This window comes from Cygnus atratus, chromosome 3, assembly GCF_013377495.2.
Source record: "Cygnus atratus isolate AKBS03 ecotype Queensland, Australia chromosome 3, CAtr_DNAZoo_HiC_assembly, whole genome shotgun sequence".
In the NCBI taxonomy this organism is placed as follows: Eukaryota; Metazoa; Chordata; class Aves; order Anseriformes; family Anatidae; genus Cygnus; species Cygnus atratus.
In genome coordinates this window covers 75,550,083-75,572,875 of record NC_066364.1, presented here as the reverse complement: position 1 = coordinate 75,572,875, position 22,793 = coordinate 75,550,083, and the positions used below count along the sequence as shown (strand labels likewise).

Here is a 22,793-nt window from a genome sequence, read left to right as displayed (position 1 = left end):
CTAAGTGAACTGCTGGGCACTGGCTCAGCCCTGCCAGGGCAGTAATTTCATGTTGCAGAAAAAGGGCGAGAGGGGACACGTGTTGGAGGAGGTGCTGGCAAGCATGAAGCCAGAGGAGCTGGGGGAACAAGCGGCTGATAACTTGGCTTCACTTTGGCTCCCCAGGGAGATAAGAAGAGGGCTAATTTTCGGCCTGCAGTCTGTGGACGGGCTGTGCAGATCTCTCATTCCTGGAGTTTGGTAACTAACCATGGCCTGGGTTTTTCCCCTGTTGTTTCTTATCAAGGCTGTTGCTAAATACTTGTTGTTATAGCTGGAGCTCTGCAGTTCTCCTCTTGTTGCGGTGTTTAGGCCCTGGTGTTTGCGCTGTTAGTACTGACATGCGGACGTCTTTGGGCATTTCAGCATTGCAGCAGGACTTCTGAGGCTAATCTCCAAGTTTTTAGGGATGTCATACTGCACACATGAGGTGGATTTGGGGCACTACAGCAAGTTATTCAAGTCTTGTGTTTGGGACTCCTCTTCCAAATGCTTTGTCTGATCCGTCTCAGACTGCTGGGTGTGGGGAAAGGGATCATCCCTTCTGTTTATGGGAGATCTCGGGTAAAAGTGCAGGTGGAAAGGATTCATATCATGAGGTAAGGAGGCTGTTAAACAGCCTGTATAAAACCTCGTCCAAGAGCTCAGGGAGGGATTTGCAGTAGAGCACAGCGGTGCGTTATCGGCTGGTTTTAGCACTCCCCGCGTTGCCCACACGGTTCCTGCGACATGCGAGGCTCCTGCCAAAACCAGGCAGGTGCTGCGGTGCCCCGCAGCTGGTGGCCTTCCCTCTCGCTGCCCCCCGGCACCCTGCACCGTGCTCACCCCTAAACGTCACCAAAGACCAGCCGAGCGCAGTTTTAGGACGCTGATTGTTTGGACACATTGCCAACCTCAGTCAAGACCGCTGGCACCGTGCCTTTTATTAAAGATGAATCCGAATAAACAAAACTGAATGCAGCTGTCTGCTCCCCCCAGGCAGATTTGTACATGAATTCAGAAAAGCTCAACTTCTCTCACAGATTTTGTCTCTCTTATTTAGAAACCGAATACACTGCAAGATTAAAATCTTGCTTTGTTAAAATGGATGTAGGGAAAGGAAAAGATCCTAGGCAACAATTCCCCTCGCTCACGCCCTTCAATTAGATCACCCTCTGCCCTCCTTTGTATGGCGTGTGGCTCGCGTTGCCGTCTGGCTGGGCTATTTTTAATACATTGCTCAAAAGCCACGCGGGGCTTGTGAGAGGCCGGGCTACGTTCGGCCTTCCTGCACCCAGGGCCTGTCTTTCCTCTGTCTGTAGACACTGCTCCTGATTCCTCTGGTGGCAGAGGGGTCGCAGGCCCATCGGCTTGTGACTGCTTGCCCACAGCAGGAGCTGAAAGCCTGTCCCAGTAACCCCTTCCTTCTTGCCTGTGCCTTCTGCAGAGGTTTGGAAAAGCTCTTCGTCAAATGGAGTCGGCAATGATGACTATTTAATAACAAATTAAACATTTTTGTGACCCTTCCAATGCTAATTATGGTTTTCCTAGCCTGAGCAGCCTCTCTTTGTGGTGTGGCTGCTGCCAAGGCATGAAGCCACACATGGAAATTGAATATATAACATTCAAACTTCAGCATAGGTCGAGGTTTCGTTTCAGACTTGGCCAGAGGTGCTGGCGGGTTTAATTACCGCTTTTATTTATTGATTGATTTCTTTAACCCTGTGATGAGCTGCAGCACTGTTAAGCAATTGTGCTCATTTGCAAATCAAGTCTCTTCCCTGCTCTCTGCTGCTCAGAGCACTCCCAGGTCAGGGGGAAGCTCAGTGGCTTCTTCGCAGAGGGTGTAGGGAGCTGCAGCGTGAATTTACAGCCCGGGGGCCACATGCTGTGCCTGAGGCAGCTCCTGCAGTCAGGTAGGTGAGCTGCCTGGCACGAAGGGGACATGAAACCGGTGGCCTGGACTTGCTCTCAGGACCAGGGAGGGTTGCTGAAAGTGGCTGTGTCCCCTTGATCCCTTTCCTTTGATTGCAAGGGGAACCAACAACTGGAGGTGGTGAGTTACATCTGTAAGGATAAATCCAATGTGAGCACCAAACTTCTGGGCTGTATTTTGGACTTGTACCTTGAAGGCCTTTGCCTGGTGCTATGTCTAGACTTCAGCTGACTTTGTACGGGTCTGTGTGTCTGCATGTCCATATTCTTTACCCTAGATAAACGCTTGCTGGTATTAGGACCTGGGGACTGGGCCGGCAGAGCCCCACTTCCTGCACCCCCATCTCCAGATCTGCAGAAAGTCCTACGAGCTGGACAACCTCCTGCGTGGGGCAAGACGTGAGCTCCAGTTCTTCGTCTCCAACCCGGATCCAGACGTTCTGGTTTTCTGGAGGGCGCTCAGCCGGTGAGTCAGAGGCCGTGCGAGTAGGAGACGAGGAGGTGAGGGCTGCTTCCCTTCACGCCAGGGCATGAGTAGTGGCCTCCCAGCAGCTGCTGAGCTCGTCAGGCTACACACCATTTGCTCCTTGGCCAACTTGATGCTAAACTGAAATGCCGAAATATTCTCAGGGCCAAATTCCCTCGTGTGCCCTGTGGTTTGCATAACGGTTTGAGAAGGGGTGCAGGCAGCTAGCTGCTGTTGCTTGCATAGTTTGCTCAGCTCATCAGCAGGGCAAGGCAAAAGGTAGAATAAATTCTAGAGCAGCATCTGAAGTCCAGTTCAGCGGGTAGCAGCTGTGTGGTGCCTATTTTGCAGCCTATACTGCAGCTGGCAAGGGGACAGTGCAAGGTGCGATGCAGAACGTGGGTACCAGAGAAAAGCTATTTTGCCCTTGCAACTTTTGCCCTTCTTTCCCTCAGTTCATCGAAGCTGATGCTGGGATTGAGAAATCAAGCCTCTGTAACCCAGGAAATTCCCAAACCGAAAGTTCTTAGAGCAAAATATTAACAGTGCTGCCCTGCATAGCCTGTACGCTTCACTGCGTAGGCCAGGGAGTAATATGCTACACTGGAAAGGAAAACAGGAATAGGGAATGCTGCATATGCACAATTTGGCAGGGTTTATGTTAATGTAGAAACTTAAACGTTTGGTATTTGCTGATATTTAAAGGTTTTATTTCTCAGCTTTAACAATAGGGATGGCAGTTTTTTCCCTGTCACACAGATGATAGATAAAGGCCAAGTTTTAGAGAGCAACTCCGGAAAAGCAAGCACAGTTCACAACAAGTTACATGCAACACTGAGGATTTTGCACTAAAAAATATTTGAGGGCCTTAGAGATGCTGGTGGATTCAGCTAGCCCTCTCATGTCACTTAACCACTTTCAGAGCTCTAATCCTGGCTGATTTAGTAGCCTTGTCATGGGACTAGGGCAAGCTTGAAGCTGTCTGCTCCTCCATTTCATTTAACAGGCTGACATTCCTCACTCTGACACTTTCTTATCTGAGATTCTTTTGGGGACCGTTCAGCTTTATAAGGTCCCGTGTCCAGATTCGTTTTCTGCTACTGCTGGAATCGGGTAAAGTTGAGGCATTTTTAACCTCATGACATTATTTAGGAAAACAAGTATTATTACGGCTCTCCAAGTTGCAATGCCAATGTTCTGAGCACCAGAGCACGGCATGCAACACAGCAGCTGTTATATATTCAAGGGTGAAATTCCAATAATAGTATGCTATATAATTTCTGGATAAATATTTATGCTTGTGAAGGTTAAGTGACTTGGAGTACTATAAACTCCAGCCTTTTGGGCAGGCCACTGCAACTTAAGCCTTCTTGCAGTGACCTTCTGCTGACCTTTTTCCCAGGCTAGAGGCAGAGTGATTGCTGGAGGTAAAAACTCAAAGTGAATCCTGAGGCCTCTGCTAAGCTATAAAGCAGTGCATAAAACGCATCAGCTGTTATTTGAACGCACCTACTCATCTCAGAATCACTTCTCATCTTGCCTAAGTTTCCCTGAAACGTCTGTCCATATAACTTCATTCACAAACCCCGTGCGATGTTGTTTCACTATTGGTGAATGAGTGTAAAAGCCTCTTGAGGATGACAAGCACCCTATCATGAGCTGGGTTCTTGGTGTTTTATTCATCTGATGGATGGGAGGCATGTATTTATGCTTTTAGAGTGTGCAGACAGCTGCAGTGTTGTGGTGTGGTTAACTTCAGCAATGCAACTGAAACAACAAGCAAGACTGCTACTGAAATGGTTGTAGGAGTTAGGTCCCGTTAGCCATTAGGAGCTGTAGTTCTGGGGCCTTCAGCACTCATGGAGTGAGCAAACAAACAAAAACAACAGGCAAAGCTGTAGTCATAGTGAACCCAGCAGAGCTGGGATCTGCTCCAACCATTTAACCTGAGTGTGTTTTCAGAAAGCGTTGTGACCCCTCACTTGCTTCCCAAGCTCCATTCCGGAGGGATAGCAGCTATAGCCTTACTCCTTTTTCTCCATCTCGCTAGTGCTGTTATTTCATACCTAAAACCAGAGAGCAGAGCTCCATTCAGTACAGCTGATGGGTCCCTTACCCTCCTACCTGTCGACAGTGCATTGGGAATGACCCCATCGGTGCGAGACAGAAGAGCAAGCCATGATGGTGTGTCTCATTTTAATGTAAGCTGTGAGGAAGTATTTCATTTGCTGCTCTGAAGCACTGGAATGCTATTCAGACTCCTGTCTTCTACTGAGAAAACAGAAGGCAGCCTTGGCCTTTCAGAAGCGAGCCATCCTAAATCAGGGGTCTGTTGACTTAGTTCTACTTACTTGCCTAGAGGAAACACATCACCAAAACCATGCCTTGAAGTAGCTTTCCTAAGAAAGCCTGATTTATTTCTATGAGAGTCCACCATGGCTGGTAGCTGTTGTCAATTCTTGTTATTATCTTTGGAGCTAGAACATTATCAGCAGGCTTACTAATGCCATGTTGAGGATTGTTTATTTTATCTGGCAGTTGATATCTAAAAGAATGGCTTTAGGACAACGATATACATTTCAGCCTGAGGAACTCATTAATAATACTTTAATCCATGGGAGTCTTAGGTTTTATTTTGCTTTACTCTGCACTGGGAGATTTTTTTTCTTGATCTGTCCTCTCTGAACTTGCCGAGCACGAATTCCAAATCCGAGAGACTGCAGAGATTCTGTCAAGTACTTCTGGTCAGGAGAGATGCACAGCATCAGCAGCAGTTTGGCATCACCTCCTGGAAGCAGGAAAAAGCCCAAACATGCTCATTTATCTCGTTATTTTCAGTAAGTTATGCGCCAGTAATGTACTGATGTACATAGCGACCAGCATAGGCTGCCAGTGCTTTTATGAAGCAGAAGACAACATGAAGAAGGCTACTGAAAACAGGCAACTCCTTAAAATGAAGCCTATGTCTAGCAATATGATGCTTGTTTCAGTAGGACAAACACTTGTAATGTAGATTTTTTTTTCCCTTAGAGCATCATCAGTTAGTCTGCCTGTACCTTAAGGTCTGGACACCTCATTAAGCTTTGTCAAATGCTTGCAAATTCAGGGTCTTCTTTGTGTGACATTTGTTTGTCAACTTTGTGACAAAAAAGCAAAACAGATTTACTAAAGGTTCAGAGAATGATTAAGCAAACAAGGAAATTGCCACTTTCAACTCTTTGTCTAGACAGTGTCAGCCACCTCATGCACCAGACAAGGTTAAAACCAGGCTCGGTGCCCACACAGCTTAGCTCCTAGACTTGTTTCTTTGGCTTTCCCCTTTCACAGGATGGACGCTAGCACTAGGTGAAATTAGAAGTTCAAGCATAGTGCATAGGCTTTTAGAAACTCTGCAGAGCTATTACCTCAGTCGCTGCCAAAGCTTTGAACTGGAGACTAAAAGCACAAGGACTGATGCTTTCCGGCAGAAGAAGAATGGACTAGTGCGTGGACTGACACCGATCCAACAGTACTGCGGGAATTCCACTTGCTTTAAAATTATTTCTGCATAGAGGAGGAGCTAGAGAGGAAGAGGTGACCCAGATACAAAAAATTGTAGCACAGTACCATGCATATGTTCTGGAGTCTCCCTCCTTTGTCTTACTGCTTCAGGGCCCAATATTAAGGAACGTGCAAATGCATGACTGCACGCTGTAGTAATAAAGACTGAAGCTTGACTTGAGACTGTACATGAGCTGAAACACCAGTGAAGTGCAATCATTACCCTCCACTGTCCTGTTAGAGATGTGATTATTCTAAATGTATTCATAAACTGAACTTTGGGAAACAGGAGGGCTTTGCCAAATTCAGAACTCTCCCTGTACTCCCAGAGCTGTGTAGTCACACCGCTCCTGCGAACAGAGGCCCACATAGGAGGAGTGTCACTACAGGATCATCCTCTGGTTTTGCACAACAAGGGAGGGGAAAAGATTGGGAAATTACGTCTGCGTTGTTAAACAGAAGTCAGAATACTTCCCTACCTACAGAGTCCTGGAGCAGATGCGTGAGTTTGCTGTTTCGATAGGGGACGTGAGATCGCTGCTCCGCTATTGCTGCAAGGACGTCGGCCAGGGCAGACAAGCTGCGGTTAATGAAGGACGTCTCTCTCAGTGCTGCGCCTGTCACTCCAGACATACCTAACACATTAAGAAAAAGGCAATGGTAAGAGTAAGTAAAGCTGCTTCGACTGTAATCTGTGAGAAATTCTGGTGCTGTATCACACACTTCTGACACGATGTTTTTAAACACAAATTCTGAGCCACGACTTCCAGTCCACCCATGCCACAGGCAAGATGCAGCGGTTGTTTACTGCAGACGCTAACCCATTGTGCAGCGTTTCTGCTCGTCTGAAGGAAGGTTAAAGAAGGTTCAGTGCCTGCAGATGGTTTGAAGTACCTCATGTTGAAGTTGATCTCTCCAGCTGTACAACGCATCTTGGCTCCATATGTATCACAAACAGGGAACTGAGAAAGTAGGAACACTGTAAGGTCGGACAAGACAACACTGCTTTTGAAAACACCAGGCCACGGTGCCTTGGGAGAGAAGACTGGTGTGTTCCACCATTTTTTATAACTGCTAACTGCCCAGCCTGTAACGCTTAGGAAGAACAAGAGTGGCACTGACAGCACTATCTGCAGAAACAGAACTGTAGAGCAGCCATACGTGTGAGAGGTTTACGCTCACCAAAGTCTGTAAGATGCTGTTCTTTACGGTATGATTTGTTACAGTTGGTCACACAGGAAAACGATGCCCTTTTACCACCCACCCAGCATGGTGGTATGTAACTAACTACACTGCCCTCAAGCAACACTGCAAAGGGTGTTGTCTGCGCATCAAAGTTGCACCAGTTTACAAAGGCACTGCGATCTCAGCTCATTGATCAGTCTGGATGAGTGTCCAGTTAAGAGTAATTTCTCCTGTCCTTAACTCTACCATTTGGGGATGAGAAATTTACTATTAGCATTTAGCATCATATTATTCAAATTCAGTCTTTCTCCAGGATAGTGGAAGAGCTACACGTGGATCTGCAATCATTTATCACTACCCAGAGTGCAGGATCCATGCTAAGCAGAGCTGATGGTGGGGGCAGAAGGGGCTTGCGGTTTCCTTAACTGCCTTCTGTCCTGCCTCCAGGCAGAAGAAGAGGCTGTACAGAGAGGCCATGGATCTTGTTGTCCCTTTAGAGCAGCATTTTCCAAACTGGGAGAACAAGAGAACTGTTCAAGAGGCAAATGTGGAAAGGTATGGCAAGAGCAAAAATAACCACAGAAGCCTGGGCAGAGAAGGCTGTAGAAATGTGACCGTGGGGCAGGATGGAGCTGGAATGGTAGAGCCTCTTGGCAGAGAGGCACAGAGCAAAACCGTTTGGAAAACCCTGCCACAGGGTGGACAATAATCTGAGCTACGATGCATCTCAGACTGACTGTAGACTTGGGCCTCTGTCTACAGCAATCCCTAGACTGAAGAGGGGCTCCTAAGAGAGTAGCTATCACCGTAAAGCAGAAAACTGCAAATAGGTCAGGGGGGTACGCATGTAAACCACTCATCTCTGTATTTGGTCAGATGAACTTCCCCAAAGCATTTAGCTGCTTTCAAACCGAGCCTGAGTTTGCTAAAAAAGCATCACTTAGCTTGGAACTGGTGTAAGTGATCAGGACGGCTGTGAAACTAGCAAGCCAAAGTGCAGATGTACATCTTAAACGAGCGTGATGGCTGCTGTACTTCTGCTCACTTAGATTTGTCTACATTTAAAAACAATTACGAGTTAATAGTTGCCCTCGTTTTTATCAGAGTAAGTCCGGCATCTTCAAATCTCCACCAGTGCAGCCAGTGGCAGAGGTTAGTCTACCACATGTGCTGGACCACATCTAATGCTGATGAAAGTGAGCCTGCTGAGCCCCAAACCAAGTAAATGTTTGTCCTGTTTGAACTGAGAGAAGAAGAACCCACACAATACTGCTCAATTACATGTTTACCAAACAATTTCCAGTACTCAGAGCAAATGAAAAAATAATGTATTATATTAGGCTTTTCTGTAGAACAAAAGTTTAACAGTGAGGAACAGCAAGAATTCTTGGCAGTAATGTAAAGGACTCTTTCATAATACTAGTTCAGTTTTCAAAACATTATTTCTGGAATGGTACGTTTGGCTGCATGGCTTTTCTTGGTAAGAAAGCTTTAGGAAATAATCAAGTTTCTGAAATTATTGTGTGCACAGAGGAAGGGGGAGGAAGAAAAAGCTTTGAAGAAACAACAAAAGCAATATTATCTTTTCAACACTAACTTCCTTCTTCCTTCAAGACTTTCTCTACACTAAGGCAGAAAAATAGTGATATCAATTATTACAGATATATGTAATATTTAAATAATTTCTGCACTTTAAACATTCCTGTACAAAGACATGGTAATTTTCAGAGTAGAAAAACAGGCCTAATAAAACCAATCTGCACCAATAATATACTTACGACAGGGGTAACTGCCCTGGGCTTATTTCGGGCTTGTGCAGTCAGCTTTTCTGTTAAACTGTATCAGTGTAAAACTGGAACAATCGGGCCTCAAAACTTTGTTATTTCAGGATCTGTGTTTAAACCACCCCTGCGTGAAAGCAGGGTAGCACATATTTCTACACGAAGAGCTCAACGTAAATATTTTAATCCACGTGTGGGAGGATCCATGCCCATCATTCCTAACAGCTTTGTCAGAAACGGACGCGTTTGCTTACCGACACACTCGCTACCCGCCAGATCCACCAGCTGCAGTCTGGTTTTGACTTGCTTCAGTTTCTCAGTTGCTTCAAGCTGTGCGGGGGAAGAAGCTCTGGAAGAAGAGGTGGATCTATTCTCTCTTGTTTTTTGTGGATAGGTGCAGGAAAACTCTTTATTTAGTCTCTGATTGATTTGTTCATCGTCCCATGAAGTACCTGGTTAATGGGAAAAACAAACGACAGCTTCATATTGGCACTGGAAATCGAGATGGGGAGAGAAGCGGGGCATCAATGGGGGAAGTACGATATCAGGCTATTCTAACTAAAGCATTATATGAGTCAGAGTCAATGGCATGGGCAGGCTGAAGAGTTTTTTATATCTTATTTAAGGTTTTCCTTATCAAACAGACTATACCAGTGGGTAACAAGACTTAGTGTAGGTTGTATTGTATACAATATCCTCACTGTTTGCACTTCAATGCGGAAGACAAGGAACAGGAGTCCATTAAGGACTTTAAAGAGGCACTTTTTCATGTTTTAGACTGACTGTAAACAAAGTGTGATTTTGGATGCTTGGGAGCAGTAAGTTCTGAAATCTGTTTCTCAGCATTTGAAACATTCTCTGCTGGTGCTCTGGGGGGAAGAAAAGAAAAAAGGAAAAAGTCCATCCTGCCTCTTCTGTTCTGTCTTTTGCTTTAGTTCCCTCTGGACCTCCTTCAGCCATCATATCCCAACTGCTGCATCTTCATATCCTTCCTCTTCCTTAGCAGCAGCATCTGGCTTCCTCTGTCTGCCAGGAAGGAGGAGGAAGACAGGTTCTCTGGAAAAGCTGCTGTGACATCAGCTTAGCAAGAATGTGTGCAAAATGGCTTTCCCTAAACAGTTTTTTTTCTTCATTGTTTTTTTCATCTGCCCCCCCCTCTCTTTTGTGAGGAAAGACAGATAAGAAAAAAAAGGCACACCCTCTGCTATAGGTAATAGAGACAAGAGACTCTCTCGAGGACTTAAGAGTCTAGTTGCAATAACAGAAAGTTCACAGCTACAAAACTTAAATTAAAAAAAAAAAAACCACACTTAAAAAGGAGACTGAACTGGGTTGTAGAGCTCTGTACCTCTCCAGCTCGGCTGTTGCTAACACCCAAGCTAGCTGTTCACTCTGTAGATTGGGCAGCTGTGTTGGTTTACACAAAATAAATGGCTTCAGGACAACCGGTGTAAAAATAAGTGTTCTCAGTCCTCCTCAGTTTGAGATGAAGAAGAAAACTAACTCCTCTCCTCAAACAATAGATATTACCGAAACAAAATGCTAGAAGACCTTCATCAAACCTGAAAAAGTGATTGCTTGTCAACCTGGCTTTCAGTGCAGAACTCATCAGAGACTTTTTATTTAGTGACTTAGATCTCCAGTTTTGAGATATTTGACAATTGCACCTGGATTGTAAATCAGGAATTGCTCCTTATAAATAGACAGAATGCAGTGTCAAACTGCTGCAGAGATCCCATTTGCAATGCTGCTTTCCTCCCCTGTGTTGCTCACCTTGCACTATAAGCTGAAAGCCTGAGTCTGCATTCACCTCGAACCAGAGGTGTCTAAGGAGTTTTGTTGCCAGACGACACAGTGCAGTAGGGTGACAGCAATTAGAAAGGGCAAAGGGAAGCCTGGACTAGACAAGATTGCTGGTGTGCTAGTGGTGCGAACACTCTGTGTTTTGAACATCTGATTGACAAGAATCTGGAACTGGACAGAGCTAACATCTGGAAAGTTAGAGCTGCAACATCTGAAGTAACTGTGTCTTTTGGCAAGGGCCATAGGTAAGCAAGGGTACTATTTGTTCTGTTTTGCTAATATTGTCGGTTTAATTTCCGATAGCAATCTAGGGGAAAAAATGTTAAATATTTTCCACTTTCTAAAACCATATTGTTGTTGCAGAGTATGAAGGAGACGGACCACAGCACTGGAAACAGAGTCTAATTACAACATAAGCAAAAGAAAACAAAGTTAATCCCCCAAAGCCCAAGTTATTCCTAAAGCAATAAACTGGTAAATCTTGGTGTGGTAATAAAAAGTAGAAATACAGGTTTTGCCGCGCTAAATAGGACAACTATGTTGTCTGTTCCTATCGTGGCCTGTTACTAACAGTTCAAGAGATTCCAAATTTAATGGACATTTTTGCAAGGCAGCAGGTAAAAAATAGTTTTCTCACCAACAGCTTATGCTGATCCCTAAAACATATGGTTAGCTTCACCTCAAACTTTGCATGAATAACGCTAAGTTTGCATGAGTAATATGATACATCATACAAAGTGATTTAACCACTCTATTTGAGCATCTATCTTACTGATACTATTTATTTAATTAGTTGTTTCATGCTATAAAGCTTCAAGAACTCTGTAAGTCAAGAGATGTGAAGTGAAAAGTGTCTATGAAAGCTTCTAAGAAAACCATTAGCATTGAGAAGTCAAACTGGTCAGTTATTTAAGAAGGTATTTAGAAGTTAAAGAACTGAGGGAATATATTAAGCATTGGAAAAAGGAAGAAAGACCACTATGAAAAATCTCAAAGTCCACAGGCTGTTTTTCAAAAAGAACTGTCTCACAAAGTATTTTAGTAACATCCTACTTACCAAAGCTATCCCCAGAGACAATTGTGGTTATGGTCAACGTAACAACCAGATGAGAACGGGAGGAATGAGCATGCACTAGTGTTGGGTGCCTGACTCGTAGCTGTAGGCCTCTGATAACCAGATGCAAAAATTCAGATGCATTTTCAACAGTCCTAGGAAGTAAAGAAACAAGCAGAAGGTTGAACTGATTCACAGTAAAAATGACACGAGAAAGCTGGCAACTCAGATTGGAATTTGAGCATTTCCACTTCTTGCTCTTCTAACTCCTTGTACTCTTCTTAATTCTACCCCAGAACTAATCTCAGTTTTGAGCTGCACAAGCAGCTGTGGTATAGACCTTTTTCATTGGGAGTTATATAGTCCAAGATGAAAATTCAAGACAAAAGCTGTGATGTAGTATGAAAGTGCTGAGCAAGTGGGCTGCCAGCTTTGCAGGTCTTTAGATACAGTATCTCAGCAACAGGAGCAACTACTCCTTCATGCTTTGGAAAAAAAAAAAAAGACAGATTTAGACATTCTTGGTGTCTCTGGTCTTAGAGATGTGGAGTTGTCCAGTTTATGTTAAGGTAGCTCTTGCTTTTTCAGAGGTACAGAATTAAGGCAAAAAAACAGGAATTTTAATGGACCTTTAGAAACTGCAGTTCACATTTGGAATTAAATCCAGAATCCTTAGGAAAAGTTGAGTTCCACTGTCCAATGAGCAGGGACTCCAGCACAGCGTCAGAATAGACAGGCATCAGTTTTTGTAGACCATTTTATCTTATCCATTTCATCTTTATCCATTTTATTTTCCAGCTGAAATACTGCAAATATGACCAGCTGTAGGGAAGAAAACCTGATGCAGAGGGTTAAATCAAATGATTAGGCAAAGTAAAAAAGACACTATGATTTTCCCCAGGTTTGCAGTGTTAAAAACAAATGAGGCAAGATTGCCTACCTGCTCCTTTCGCTGCACTGCTTTCTTCAATAATCACTCAAATTGCATCATATAAACATTAGTTTCTAGATGGGGATATAAATTATTAAGACTGCATAGCACAGCCTGATTACTGAATACTTTGAAACACACCAGAACCCTCAATAACTCTCCTAACAGGCTGCTCACTACAGACCTGGTTCCACATCGCTGCAATCAGCAAAAACAAGCGTGTGATAAAAGGCAAGGCCTTCTTGCCTTAGATTTGGCTGTGAAAATCACACTGGGCACAAATATACTTTGTGATATGAAGAGCACTGCTTGAAGAGTTCAAAGTAAAAAAAGAACTATATTCAGATAAAACAATTCGCTCGAAAAATAAAGCATCTGAAGAAGAGAAAAACACTTAGCTACACCATACCTACACACACTTAAGCAGTTCCCTCAGTAAACCAGCAACGCTAAACTATGGCTGCAGGAGCTAAATGACCACAACAGACTTCAGCCTACCAATCCTACGCCACGAGTGCTGGCATCCTGTGCACTAGCTCTGCCCCTGTGCCCGTGATGTCTCCCTGGTTCAGCTGAGCTGGCAGCAGCAGGGAAGCTGTGGCTCTAGTTCCTACCGTCAGAGAGGGCAGAGCCTCACACTGGGGAATCTGACTGGTGCCTCAAGTCCAAGGTGACAGGTCCTGCCTTCCTGAGTTCTGAGCTGCATCCTCCAGTGGCTGATCAGCCAGGACTGGATGCCCGGAGAGGTGAGCAGCCTTCGTGAGGACGTAGCAACAGGCAGTCGGCTTCTGCAAGCTGCTGTCGCTGTGCACGGGCAAGTGGTCAGTGCTGCAAGCTGCTGTGCTCCGAACAGTTTGCAGAAGATAAGCCTCGGGGCATGCAGTCAGTGCTGGTCACCTACTAGGAAAATACAATTGACTTTGGAGCTGAGCAGCGTCCCCAGCCCAGTGCTGCGTGCCTGTCACAGCAACTTCTCAGCAGGAGCAATGGTAAGAGCCTCTGCTACTTTATCACGCTCTGCATACCCCGTGTTCCCGAACCAGACTCTACAAAGAGAAGCCCTGTTGTGGTTAGGTTAAAAATTTGATGCTGAATGTTCTCCAAAGTCAACCAAGTCATAAAAGAAGAAAGAGACTGAGGTTTTTGTCATTCGGTGGGATGTCCGTGTTAACAGGAAAGAGACTACTGTACTTTAATGGACATACGGAGAAGCCAGTGAGACCCAGCAGGCCAATATATTCTAGATGAAATATTATCACAAATGAGGATGTGTTTTCATTCAAAGCACCATCCGTTTACTTTAGATTTCAGGCAGCTGGGTGGCTTCATTCAATGGTTCCCTTACTTTGTTTGGATTTGCCCTTTCTTATTAACCTTTCTGTGTAATTATTAATATAACTTGTTTATCAATTGGACTTTTTGCTGCTTGCATTGTAATTGAGATACAAGTCCATATGCTTATTTATATATGCATTAGAATTGAGTATTTACCACGTGATTGAGATGTGTTCTTAAGAGAACATCATCTTAAGCTTATCTCAAGGCTCCAGGTTCTTTAACCATAAATTAAAATTTAGAGAAATAAACATTGCAGCCATTTTATGAAATAGAAGATGAAATGAAACCTTATTGCTGATTCTAGTTCCTATCTCTGTGGCACAAATCCAGTGATACCTCTCCCTACTCCAAAGCTTAGGAAAAGAGATGGGTCACCTGCTGACTATACAAAGCTCCCTTGGGAAAGGGGGTAGGCTTCTTTCAGGAATGAGTCCAGGACAGCATCTTGAAATACCATAATTAAAAATTATTTGGAGTTTCTGGCAAAGCAAGAAAAAGTATTCAACTTCCATCATACCCACACTATGTGCACCCATTTTCATTTCCCAAGTCATACAGTTCCTTTCTTCTCTAGTCAAATGTGCAAGGCTAGCTCCTTCAAGAAGGATTCAGCACACACAGGTTAGGCTCCACACCAATCACTTCTGCAGGAGTTTTTCATTTTCTTTTCATGTTAACAGAAACGAGACTACTCTGTACTTTAATGGACATATGGAGAAGCCAGTGAGAGTGTATTTTTATCAAGGCTTTATGACAGTATCATGAACCCAGTGAACAAACAACAACTACTCTGCTTATGTGACTTAAGTCCCACAAGATAAAAATACTGCCCTCAGTACAACAAGTAGAGCTGTAGTCTTAATTCCTTTAGGTCTCCCTTCAATGCCACAACGCATAAATAAGAATCAATCTTACCATATGCCTGCATGCTGGGAAGGTTCAAATGCCAACATATCAATTCCCACTTTAATGCCTCCAGTTATGAAAACAGAATACTAAACAGTGCAAGATGGGTATTTATATTTAAAGATGACTTTAAATGATCTTTCTAAAGTATTTTTTTAAACCCAATTTGTGTAGAGAAAGCTAACTTTACAGCTGCTTTAAAACCTAAAAAAGAAAAGTACACCCATTTCTACTATAATCTGTAAAATTTATCATTTAGTAAGACCAAAGGGAAAGTGCTTTGTGATTGGGACATTCCTTCTTTTCCTACAGCTGACAAGACACCCTAGATTCAGCAGCAATGAAATATACAGCTATCTTCAGATATTCTGAGCGTAAAGTACCCGGCGCAGAAGTGTGACCAAAACTCATTGTACTGTTAATACTGAAAGAATTTTGACATTTGCAGTCTCATAGACAGCGAGAGCCATCCAGTTTTTCATTTTCCATATGGTAAGAACTCATTGTTTAGAAGCAATCCCTGACATTTAAAATGGAATTTTATGACAGCTGTGCATCACACTGGATCATGATCAGATGATAAAGATCAAATTGTGCACTCACTCATATGTAAGCAATGGAACGTTGCTCTTTCCTTCTCTGGTTGTGACAACATCACGTTTGACGCCAAATACTTTTCCACAACTGTCTTTGGCCAGAAGATCAAAAATTTCATTATTATACACTTCTACAACAGAAACCTCAACCCAGTAACTTCCTGGTGGCTTTTCTGAAATAAGCCTGGAGAATAAAAATAGAAAAAAAAACACAAATGAAGAAAGCTGAAGTCAAACCTCAAGTGGACAATCTGTAAACAAAGAACTATTCTTTAATTGTAATCTAATTAACAATCTGATAAAAGCGCTTATTAAATATCCACAGTCATGACTTTGCCTCACCGACATGCTAATGTTCAGCTGAAAAATCAGAATATACAGTTAAATTATACATGAAGCACTAAGTAAACATTCATTTTCCAAACAGCTGTGCCAGCTTGAATTGTTTTTCTCTACTAACCCCCCACTCTCCTCTAAATTTTTCATACCATTGCTCTGCTGGAGGTTACTGCATTCAAAGCTCAAGGTATGATAAACTCTGCCAGAGTGCAGGCAATGAGCAGAGAGAGATGCTAAACTGCCCAGCTAGATCTGTAATGGGTTATCTGTCCACAAGCTCAGAAAATTCATAAATTAATTAGGGGATTTTTTATTCAGGAGAGTATTTACAGTCAGATACAATTATTCTGGTGCAAAGTTGGCTCTTTTGATTTAGTTTACACTCTTCTCCAAAAGAAATAGGCTTAGCTGAAAAAACCTCTAATGACTCTTCTATTATAACATAGCAGCACATCAGTTCAAATCACATACTAGGTTCAACTAAAAAATCTAGTTTTCTAGAGAAAACAGATAGTGGTTAAAAATTCCACTACCATTCTTGGGGACTGGGTTCTATCCTGGATCCTTTTCATCTATTCCAACTGTCAATTTTCACAAAACTTCTAAGAACTTAATTATCATTTGGACTTGCACAACTATGGTTGAAACCTATTCAAAAGTTAAAGGAGCCTGAAAGACAGATGGGCAGATGTACACAGTAAAATTCCATAATTGCATAGCCTTATTTTCTTAGAAAAACAGACTAAGCTAGAGACTAGAAATCTATCGGATCTCAAATATGGATTGGTAGTGAGAGATGCTATAAATATTAACAGTTGTGAAACTGATATCTGTAAAAATAAACACATTACAAACATTATTTCATCCTTTCTATAAAGTTTAAGGTGAAAAGTCTGTAAGCAAGCCTTTACTTGGGTTGATATTACCAGGTTAGTGTTACCTGAACACTTCTTGGGTAGCTCGAGGAATAATTCCAAGTTCTGATTCATCTTCCAAGGCAAATGCAACGTTCTCTTCTAACTGTGGTCCCAACATCGTATATGTCTTTCCACTCCCAGTCTGCCCATAAGCCATAATACACACATTGTACCTGAAAATCAAAAGGGCCTTCATTTATTTTACCATTACCAAATGTGCATGTAAGCTACCAAGTTAAAATCCAAACAAATTGGGAACACTAACTGAAATAAATATAATAAATATACTGCCCCTGCAGCTTTCTTTCTGGCTATCTAAAAATATGACGGAAATTAAAGTACTGCTTGTAACATCTCCTAAACGTGTTTTTATTTTTTAAGGGCAAGGAACTGACAAAAGCAGGGATGCTTAGCTTGGAATGATTGATGATGTTAGACCTCCTGTCTGCCCAACTTCCAGTTCATGCACTACTCAGCTTCTTGTTTATCAGCTCCTGAACCGCTGCGGTTTACAGTACAGTGTTTTAAAGTAAACCATCACTGGGTTTGATTTGTCTTACGGTGCTGCGCTGCAAACCGCAGCACTAATGTCTTAACAGCTGGGAACAGTAAACTCTTCAGCCCTCACAGTTGTTTCAGGAAGGCGCTTCGGTCAGAACCCTCAGCCACTGGAAAAGATCAGACAGCCCTAACAGTAAGAGGCACAAATTTTAAACCAAAGGCATGAGATCAATAAAAGGATGAACATGACTACTCTGCAATAATGGTGGGAGGAACTGCTCTGACATGGACTTGTAGAAGGTAAAAATGTGCAATGTCACTGCAGAGGTACAGGCACCTGTGAAATACAATTCATCATCTTCTGAAGTAGACATGTGAACTCTGAATTTTTCTTTTCTGTACTGGAAAAAAATGAATATACACAGATACATATATAAATTTCAGAGCCTTGAGCTCAGGTGTAGAGGGCTGTGACAGTGGCACCTGAATTCAGACATATGAATCCTATCCCCAAGTGTGTTTCTGAGGTAATTGGATCAAACATCACAAGCAAAACAAGTGGGCAGGTATGCTGTGTCCAGCCACAGTACTACTTCGTAGTGAGGATCAAGGCTGCCCTGTGCAGCTGAGGATTAGTCCCTGCTTGGCTGTGTCTACTCTGCAGCAGCTGCCAGCACCTTGGTGTTGAACACAGACCTGTGCCAGCAAAAACTCTTGGAAGACGTGCAGTTATGCTGACAGGACTGCTCCTTCACTGGTCTACCTATCTAGCTTGTTTGTTCGGAGACACAGCATTAGCAGGCTCTCCATGCGCTAGGAGTGCTCTGCAGCATGCTGACATTTCTGCTCGACTACAGTTGGAAAAATGGGCTTGCTCCTTGTTTGGCAGGAGGTAAAATTTTACTGCTTAAGCTCTAGCTTCACTATGGGCAGACCTGAACAGCTGCTTTTGGTTATCTGATGCTTCTCCTCTTATCAAAAATGTTGTTTCAAGCACATGCCAACAAATTTCAATGAACATCTCATCTAATTGTGTTAAATTTATGGTTTTAGGTCATCAAATACTTATATTGCCACTGCAGAGAAATATGTTTGCAGGTTTTTTTGTTTGTTTGTTTTGTATATTAAATATGCCTAGAAGCAATTCTTTTTGGAGGATTACTAAGAAAGCTTTCTTTCGTTAGAAAGAAATGTGGGCAACACAGCAAATACCTGCATACCCCTTCTGGGGAGTAAAGTCAAAGTTGCAGGCAGTGAACCTACGATAACATCTCCCCACATCTTCAGGAAGCAGAGTATAAACTAGAAGTCTAATCATAGGTATGGTGAGGTAAAGGAGAGAACTGTAATTGAAAATCAAGAGCAGTATAGCAAAATAAAATGTGCTAGAAATTAGAGTTGTAAATCTGAAACAAGGGATTTCCCTAAGTAGTGACTGTTGACGTAACTCTGATTGCATTTATATCACTGGAAAAGCTTCCAGTAATTTTGGTAGTCTACAGCTAGCTTAACAACAAGCGATTTTCAGAGTGCCCCCCCCACCCCTCCCCATAGCACACTGGCTGGCCAAGTCATAGTTTCTTGAGACTTCCAGTCCCTCTTCAAATTCAAAAAGAGATCTTTGAAACTCAAAAGAGAGCCAGAAGGTTGCAAGTAGTTGTATTCCTTAGGAAAAACAGAATGGAAGTCTTTTCAGAAGTCTCTGAGCTTTCATACTTTCATATAGTCCAGTATTTAAATTTCCCTTAATCACTTTTTGTTAGAAAGTACACGTGTTGGCCAAAATAGTTCTGACAATATACAGATGATATGATCAAAACAGGCATGGTACTTGTAACCTTGAAGAAAAAGATGCAAATGAGGAATAAAGCCATTGATAACCTCTCCACCAAATCCAAAAGAGTATTTCAGCAAGCCCAAATGAACTTTCACTTGGGTGATTCAACAAAAGGACAAGCAGCAGCAGCAGACTGATTGACATTTATCTAGTTTACTTTGCTGATGTTCTGCTTTCGGCATAGCAGTTTCAAATAGAGCATGAAGCCACTTGTATCATCAGGCTTCTAATTTGAAAATTTCAGATTATGATTCACCTATGTGCCAACATTTCTCTTTTTCCACTCTACTTTGTTAGTTATATTATTGTTTAAAAAAAATCTTATTGTCAAATTATCAATACCTTCATAATATTCCTCTCCTGAGAAGAGTGGGGCTGTTCACTATAGGGAACTTAGCACTAGGAGGAAAATTATCACTATTAAAGGAAATCAAAAGAGTATAAATGTATTATTCCATAAAATAAATAAATAAGGTTGCTTCTTCAATGTTGTAAAGAAAGCAAATATTTTCTTGGTCCCTTGCTGGACCTGTATTGCTAACTGTAAACTTTGAAGCCTGCTGACCTTCATTTGTTTTGCGTATGGAACAATCTTTTCTCCGTGTGTATTTATACTGAAAAATGAATCGATTAATTAAAAAAGAAAAATAAAGAAAAACAGTGGAACGCTCTTTTCTACTTAAGCTTTAAGTTGTTACAGATCACTTTGGAGACCAGACTAAAACAATCAGGAGCAGCAAAGAAGTTCAAGGTTCAGACTAAGTACGTCTGTTTCACATTTACGATTGGAAGGCTGCTCAGAAACGTGGCTCATATGCACAGCCTCTCCTTCCCTGAAAATCTGCTTCTGTTTAAATGACACTTCTGGAAGAACAAGACAGCTCTTTTGTTTTCAATAACAGAACATTTCCTAAATGAATATAAAAATCCTAACTTTTAGGGCAGGATTCTTTCAGTGTGCCAATTAGAAAGTAGGAAGTCCAGCAGATCAAGGTACAGATCGGGTATGTCCGAATACACACAGGCAACATATCGAGCCAAAGCAAACTTACTTTCATTGCAAAAGGAAAGGTTAGAAAAAAACCAACAGTGGTTATAAGGACTTCTGCAAAATCCTTCAACCTCGTGGTCCCTAGATTGCTCAACTGCAGAAACTGTGGTTACTTATCCTTGGTAAAACAGAATAGTGCCTTATGGGCCATACAGGACTCCCCTTACCCCAGGCAGCCCTTAAGGGCCCTGCTGTGGCATGTGTAAAGGGTTACCAGGGGTTTCCCAATATCCACAGTATCCTGATAGGCATCTGCTAGGCTGCTTTTAAATATCAGTAAGAAAAGGAGACTTGGAAACTCCAACGTGCAGGCTGCCAGGAACAAGGATTCCCACTGTTCAGCTGTGCCACTGTGGATGGAAAGGGGCTGGCTGCCTTTCCCTCCTCAGGGAGCAGAAGGTCCATGACAGGTCTACAACAAACACCTATAAGTGAGCAGTATCAGAGCAGGGGTGAGAAGAGAGAGAAAGAAAGGTTAGAAAGGAAGCTTTGCTTAAATCTTAGTTCAAACCTCAAGGCTTATAATAACAGGCACTTCAACGCTTCTTTGCGAGAATAGCTTGAGTTTGCTCTGGTATAAATGAAAAAAAAAGTCACACTTAATGAACTTCAATGCCTAAAAGTAATTACACATATTTGCTGGTGTTTGTAGCTGATCACTTCTGTATTCAAACCAGAATTCTGCTTTAATCCCAATGCCCGAAGGGTGTTAGAACTACAGCTGAGGACACTCAATTTTGGTTCAACCAAGAAGTGATTATACAACCTCCCATGGCTTGTGCTATGTAAAACAACAGAACAGATGATCACAGAGTGTCCCAGCAGGCATTTTATATATAAATGCACTGCTGGAAAAGATGTATATAAAAGATGTATATATTATATTGTGTATGCAACTGAAAAACATTTATAGAACATAATCTACCAAAACACAGCAAAGAAAAAAAGATAGCATCCTCTATCAGAAGCACTTTTCTTCCAAATTTGTCTGCTGTGCTAAACTTTGGAAAGTGTTTTCAGTGCTTATATGGGGAAACAACATTCATTCAGTGTTCAGTAGAAAAAAAAAAAACACAGGAAAATGGAACTGCAAAGTCACAGAACTTGACTGGACAGCCACTACTAAGTAATTCTTTTTCACTGATGGATTTCAGCAGACAATGATCCTTTAGCTTTCTTACCCCCGCCTTTTAACTTACCCATCCAGGAGAGATGTTAGCAAAGGGGCCACGTCTGCAAATACTGTGTCTTGAGACTCAAAAGCACTGTAAACTCTGAGGAGCAAAGTACAATGATTAACTGAAGAAAAAAATATAAGTATGGTGTCATAATACAGGATAACAGACTAGGGAAAATGTAGGCCTATGATATAAAACTTGTGACCTGCTGACATTTCTATGACAGCATTTACAGATTGGGTTTTCAAAGACTTATTTAGCTTGGCAATATGAAGCTGGCATACCAAAACTGCTTCCTGCTGCTCTAAACCTGACTTCCTATGCCAGGAAATTAAAAGGTAATGCGGAAGAGCTGAGCTGCCATGGGAGTCACCACTTTGTTCAGTAGAGGGAAAAAAGCGGTACACTGACAAGTCCCAAAGGTTGTGTAGGAATGTCTGACATGCCTCTGGTCCGTTACAGAAAACAACCTTGGAGCGGGAGAGGGGCCAGGATTCACCAAAGAAGTTCTTTTTTTTTTTTTTTTTTTTTTTTTTGTGATGCAGTCCAGAGGACTGGAAAGGAGAATTTCAAGGTTCTCTCCTGCTTTTTTTGGAGTGTCTGCTGCCTGCACTGGAGGGAATGATTTACAGGTGTACACTTGTGGTGCTCTGAGCTAGTTTTAATCCTTTTGTCAGCCTCTCTGGCAGACGGAGTCTTTTCCAGGCAGTACAGATCCATCTTTCTTTCTCCCACATACCAGACTATGAGACATCCCTGCTGCCCATGTTTCCTTTGTGTCACACTAAGAAAGCAAGTGGTCAAGTTGTGCTTCTCCTTTAGATGTGAAAGAAGACGTACAGAGGCTGCAAATCTGCTCTGGGACTTGTCTCAGAAAAGTCAGTAGCAGAACAGAAATCGGAGGCTCCTGAGGTCAAGTTTAACACTAAAACCACCTTTGTGGGCAGCACCATCTTCAAGTATTTCCATCCTCGCCCCTGCTGAACTACCTTTTCTGAGATAAACATTTCTGACCATGATAACCAGAGGGATGACTTTCTTTTATGTCATGATGTGGATTTCAGACTAATTTTTAAAGTGAATGAAAGACAATTTAACTGACTTATTCCACCTGTTAGAAAAGAGCAATGACAGTATAATGCATGGGCCAAAATAATGTCTAAAACAATTACGTACATGTTTTCCAAATCAAGAAAAAATAAGGTAACAGAGGGCTGTACAAGGAATTTTTTCCTCCAACCCTTTCAAATATAACTTCATAAAACATAAAGCCAAGACCTGAAAATAAGAAATCATCAAAGGCAGGAAATTCTGATCATAAAACATGGGTATCCGGACGCATTCATTGTTTCTCTAGCACATCAAAAAGTAACTTCCCCAAGACTAAGGCCTGTAACAAGTGCTGTTTATAGAAGAT

The 22,793-nt window shown here is 42.4% G+C and overlaps 1 protein-coding gene and 1 long non-coding RNA gene across 3 annotated transcripts in view; one reads left to right on the top strand and one right to left on the bottom strand.

The window, feature by feature from the left end:
• Positions 1–1,343: 1,343 nt before the first annotated feature.
• LOC118244175 (uncharacterized) lies at positions 1,344–11,777 on the top strand. 2 transcript variants are annotated; one of them, XR_004777485.2, is made up of 3 exons: positions 1,344–1,934; positions 2,232–2,419; positions 11,092–11,777. It is a non-coding gene; the product is annotated as an uncharacterized LOC118244175 (long non-coding RNA). The 2 variants fall into 2 exon arrangements; XR_004777486.2 differs by lacking the exon at positions 11,092–11,777 and adding an exon at positions 9,861–10,120.
• The window catches only part of KIF25 (kinesin family member 25), a 42,595-nt gene continuing 22,488 nt past the window's right edge, over positions 2,687–22,793 (bottom strand). Inside the window, exons 9-15 of the mRNA XM_050710000.1 lie at positions 21,398–21,472; positions 16,833–16,982; positions 15,561–15,737; positions 11,786–11,937; positions 9,180–9,377; positions 6,439–6,594; positions 2,687–5,207 (exon numbers count right to left, since the gene is read on the bottom strand). Of these exons, the coding sequence (XP_050565957.1) occupies positions 5,050–5,207; positions 6,439–6,594; positions 9,180–9,377; positions 11,786–11,937; positions 15,561–15,737; positions 16,833–16,982; positions 21,398–21,472 (1,066 nt within the window). The 3' untranslated portion in view covers positions 2,687–5,049. The remainder of the gene's footprint in view (positions 5,208–6,438; positions 6,595–9,179; positions 9,378–11,785; positions 11,938–15,560; positions 15,738–16,832; positions 16,983–21,397; positions 21,473–22,793) is intronic.